Genomic DNA, 5,160 nt, shown 5'->3' on the forward strand with positions numbered 1-5,160 from the left:
ATGGGAATGACAACAGGTTTGCTTTTTGAGGCCATGCTTCTGAGACTGTTGGGGAAAATGTGATGGGCCAGTTTGACTGTGGGAAGAGTAATTGTTAAGTCAGGAAGAGTAAGTCGTAGCTTTGATTAGGTTATAAAATGGAAACGGAGGAAAACACACCAAACTGAAGGAGATTTGGGACGAAGGATTAGGGTTCCTGACACACTGGGAGTGGGAGGCTAACAGACGCGCACTCTCAGAGAGGCTGCTTTGGTTTTCACGCAAACAATTTCGTTTCCCAGGGTGAAATGTACACGTGCCGCAAGAGGCTAAGGCAGTCAGATCTCTTTTGTGGACGGTTTTCGTAAGAGCTAAAAATAAATTCCCTCCCAAAATAATTATAATATCCAGATATTATTGACGCTGTCATTTCCTGGAAGAGAATGGTGCCTCATTTGTGTCTGATGCAGATCTGTGTCCCAAAGCACATTATCTGAGACGCTGGTGAAGCCCCAAAGATCAATGAGCTTCCAACCCAGCCCCGTGGAATAACTGCGAAGGGGCTGTTTGCAGTCCCGAAGGCACGTTTTTATGCATGATTTTATACTGCTTACTAAGACTAGCTTATTCTCCACTAGGAGCTTGCAGAGGATTTAGAAATCATTCATTTCCAAGTCTCTTTATATAAAATAAAACCAAAAGTAATAACCTCTCTTCCAGAACCAAGAGCTGCAGCGTGAATACGCTAGAAGAGTTTTTATTCTCAAGAGGCTGCCACAGTCCTCTTCCAACTTCCTCTCATCCTCGTAGCCTCTGAAAGAGGGATTACCTCCCACACAAGCAGTGTTTGCCCTCTGGGTGATTTCTGCCTCTTATCTATCCGATCTGTATTTTAGGTGACTTTTGTGAATACAAAGTCACGGTAGTGGAGTGATAAACCAGAGTAATTGACTGGGAAGACCAACAAGTAGAGCAGGCCACAGAGGTGGGGGGCGGGGGAGAAGGGGAAGGGGAAGGGAAGGAGAATGAAGAGGGGAAGGAGGGGAAGACAGTAGGGGGAGGGGGAGGAGGGGGAAGAGTAGGAGGAGGGGGAGGAGGGGACACTGTAGGGGGAGGGGGAGGAGGGGACACTGTAGGGGGAGGGGGAGGAGGGGGAAGAGTAGGGGGAGGGGGAGGAGGGGAAACAGGAGGAGGAGGGGGAGGAGGGGACACTGTAGGGGGAGGGGGAGGAGGGGGAAGAGTAGGGGGAGGGGGAGGAGGGGAAAGAGTAGGAGGAGGGGGAGGAGGGGACACTGTAGGGGGAGGGGGAGGAGGGGAAACTGTAGGGGGAGGGGGAGGAGGGGGAAGAGTAGGGGGAGGGGGAGGAGGGGACACTGTAGGGGGAGGGGGAGGAGGGGACACTGTAGGGGGAGGGGGAGGAGGGGGAAGAGTAGGGGGAGGGGGAGGAGGGGAAACAGGAGGAGGAGGGGGAGGAGGGGACACTGTAGGGGGAGGGGGAGGAGGGGGAAGAGTAGGGGGAGGGGGAGGAGGGGAAAGAGTAGGAGGAGGGGGAGGAGGGGACACTGTAGGGGGAGGGGGAGGAGGGGAAACTGTAGGGGGAGGGGGAGGAGGGGGAAGAGTAGGGGGAGGGGGAGGAGGGGAAACAGGAGGAGGAGGGGGAGGAGGGGACACTGTAGGGGGAGGGGGAGGAGGGGGAAGAGTAGGGGGAGGGGGAGGAGGGGAAAGAGTAGGAGGAGGGGGAGGAGGGGACACTGTAGGGGGAGGGGGAGGAGGGGACACTGTAGGGGGAGGGGGAGGAGGGGGAAGAGTAGGGGGAGGGGGAGGAGGGGAAAGAGTAGGAGGAGGGGGAGGAGGGGACACTGTAGGGGAGGGGGAGGAGGGAGAAGAGTAGGGGGAGGGGGAGGAGGGGAAAGAGTAGGAGGAGGGGGAGGAGGGGACACTGTAGGGGGAGGGGGAGGAGGGGAAACAGGAGGAGGAGGGGGAGGAGGGGACACTGTAGGGGGAGGGGGAGGAGGGGAAACAGGAGGAGGAGGGGGAGGAGGGGACACTGTAGGGGGAGGGGGAGGAGGGGAAACTGTAGGGGGAGGGGGAGGAGGGGGAAGAGTAGGGGGAGGGGGAGGAGGGGAAACAGGAGGAGGAGGGGGAGGAGGGGACACTGTAGGGGGAGGGGGAGGAGGGGAAAGAGTAGGAGGAGGGGGAGGAGGGGGAACAGTAGGAGGAGGGGGAGGAGGGGAAACTGTAGGGGGAGGGGGAGGAGGGGGAACAGTAGGAGGAGGGGGAGGAGGGGAAACTGTAGGGGGAGGGGGAGGAGGGGAAACTGTAGGGGGAGGGGGAGGAGGGGGAAGAGTAGGAGGACGGGGAGGAGGGGGAACAGTAGGAGGAGGGGGAGGAGGGGGAAGAAGAGGAGAGGAGGAAGAGCAGAAGAGCGAGGGCGAGGAGAGCCCTGGATGTGAGGACTCATCACCTATTGGCCTTGGAGCCTCAGAGGGACTGGCTGTGACTGCTTCCCTGGTCTGGGGTCAGACCTGAAGGACCACAGGGAGGGACCCCACTCACCCTGCCTCCAGGACCCTTAGATGAGCCCTGCTGTCTAGGGTTATTGGTAGAGGAACTGATAGGGTGAATCTGTCCTCCTGGAAAATTCAAGCCAAAAAGGACCTTGGATAAGAAGGCCATATTCTCCATCCCAGTTTTGAGCCTTCAATCTGGTCAGTCACTCTCAAACATACTCATTTAGCGCATTAAATTAAACCGACATACTAGGATCTTCTGCGTCAGTGATCAACACGCGGCTCCGCTTCGACTTGTGCTTCTCTTGTCGGCGATTCTGTAGGAGTGGCAGACTTTCCCCTTCTTCCCTTCTAGGTTCTTTGGCTGATCTAATAATTAAGTTGACATAAGACAGATAAATAGGAGAAAAACTTAATTTTGTATGAACTGGGGCCTCTTAAAAAACACAGAGATAGTCAGGCAGTTGAGGCTTATTTAGCATCGGGAGCTAAGGAGAAAGGGACAGGGCTCTGGAGCTCTGGAGAGGGGCAAGGTGGTTCACAGGAAGATGAGAAGATCAATGTTTGGTACACAGATGTTTCCCCTGCCATGCCACCAAGTCTGTCTTATATAAACAGCTGTTTTGGGTAATAGCTCTTTACTGGCTCACTGGCCATCTTGGCCTCCCAAAGGAAGGGATCTCTGGACTGGAAAGATGGACACAGGAGGGAATGTCTTCTAAGTAAGACAGTTCTGTCTATCTGAATTTGCTGACATCTGTTACGTATGTACCTGACTCTTTCAAAGCTGAATTTGTTCCCTTCTACAGACCTATGATGGTTTGACTTACCATTTTTAGACTTTATGATGGTGCAAAAACCATATGCATTCAGTAGAAACTGTACTTTGAGTTTTGAATTTGGATCTTTTCCTGGGCTAGTGGTGTGTGAATGGTCCTCTCTCATGATGCTGGGTAGCAGCCGTGACCCCTTGGGCAGCCCAGTGATCACCAGGGTCAATGATTGACAAATAACACTTCTGCCCATATAACCACCCCATTTTTCACTTTCAGGATGGGATTCAATAAATTACATGAGATACGCAACACTTTACTATCAAGCAGGCTTTATGTTTAATGATTTTACCCAACTGTAGGTTCTGAGCGTTCTGAGCACAATTAAGGTAAGTGTGGCTAAGCTGTGATATTTTGTAAGTGAGATGCATTCATGAAAATGAAATGCATTTTCAACCTATGATGTTTTCAACTTATGTTGGGTTTATCAGGATGTAAACCCCCATGATAAGCAGAGGAAGATCTAGATTTCCTTCTGGAGACTGTTGTTAGCACTTTTGGTATCTGACTGATGAATTTAATTAGACTCTCAGCGGTTGGGTGTTGATTTATTTTTGCTGCAGACAGAAAAACCATATGTTATTTGACCTAAATGACTACACAGGGAGCATGGAGGCATTGGTGTTTGGAAAACAGAACAAAGTCAATGTGAGGAAGGGGATATACTTTGGCTTACATTCTTCAGGCTGTCAAAAACTGGAGAAAAATTATAGTTGAAATCTGGGGATCAGTTTCATTGAGGTGGGTGTTCCATGGAGACAAGTCTCTCCTCTGAGGAGATAATATTTTGTCTTTATATTCAGAAAGTGGGACAGGTGCTCTAGAACAGGATATGTTGTGAAATTCCATGATATTTAGTACATCTGCATCTCACAGAACTTAGGAAACTCCCTTTTCTGAAACACGCATCCTACACACACAGTCAAGAGGACACGGGTTTCATAAGGCAGAGACATACATGAAGGTGCCCACACAGTCCCACAAAGTTTGTTGATGACACTGGAAGTCTAATGCAGACAGCTTGCCCAAATTTGGAAAAATTATTCTGAGTGATGTACATAAAAATAGGCAAAGTCCAAGACATCTTGAGGACATTTTTCAGAGTCAAGCCAGACATCCCTGCACTTACCATACTCTAGGGCAATTGAGTCAGGATAAAGGCCTTCCCTCTTCCTGTCCTTTGCCTCTTTTTCATACTGGTGCATGCTGCTGCCACCAGTTGGCGCTCTTCCCCATGCCCCAACAGTGTTTCCACTGGCTCCTGTCTTTGTAATGGGAGTGCAGACAGGAGACAGTGACATGGTCTTGTTAAGCAAGAGTGTGCATCTCAGTCCAAATATACCTTAAGGAGAGAGACTCAAGAGTGAAAAAACGTACTTGAAGGAAGGGAAGGAGAAAATTTTATAAGAAGTAAAAGAAAGACACACTTTACCAGGATGGAGTCCTACAGGCAGCAGAGGGCTTAAGGATCAGCTTCTTCTTAGAATATAGGTATTTTTTCTTAATGCAGGTTTTTAAGCCCAAAAACTGCAATGAAAGGAGCAATTCAGATCAACTGGTCTAAACAGCATTTAACTGAAGAATCTCTGATTTACCCTCTTCAGCCAAACTGAGCTGCCTGAGAACAGAAGTGTACAGACTCCCCCACATTTCCAGATTAGCCAGGAGGGGGTCATTGCTGAATAAATAACTACAAAATCACAACATATTGTCAATAAAAGTTTATTTCCCATTCACTGCAGCCCTGTGTCAGGTTTAGTTTGAGGTAAGGGTAGGACTCAACTCTAGGTGGACATTCTGGGAGATTGTTGCTCAATAAATACCCATTGAATGAATAA

General features: G+C 50.2%; 1 protein-coding gene across 1 annotated transcript; it reads right to left on the reverse strand.

Moving 5' to 3' along the window:
• Positions 1-1,038: 1,038 nt before the first annotated feature.
• Positions 1,039-2,498, reverse strand: LOC131814477 (uncharacterized; the record flags this gene model as incomplete). Its single annotated transcript, XM_059145404.1, is given in 2 exon segments — positions 1,039-1,833; positions 1,836-2,498. Coding segments are annotated over 2 exon segments (1,458 nt in total), but the record flags the coding sequence as incomplete, so codon positions are not given.
• Positions 2,499-5,160: the final 2,662 nt, after the last annotated feature.

This window comes from Mustela lutreola, chromosome 14, assembly GCF_030435805.1.
Source record: "Mustela lutreola isolate mMusLut2 chromosome 14, mMusLut2.pri, whole genome shotgun sequence".
NCBI lineage: Eukaryota > Metazoa > Chordata > Mammalia > Carnivora > Mustelidae > Mustela > Mustela lutreola.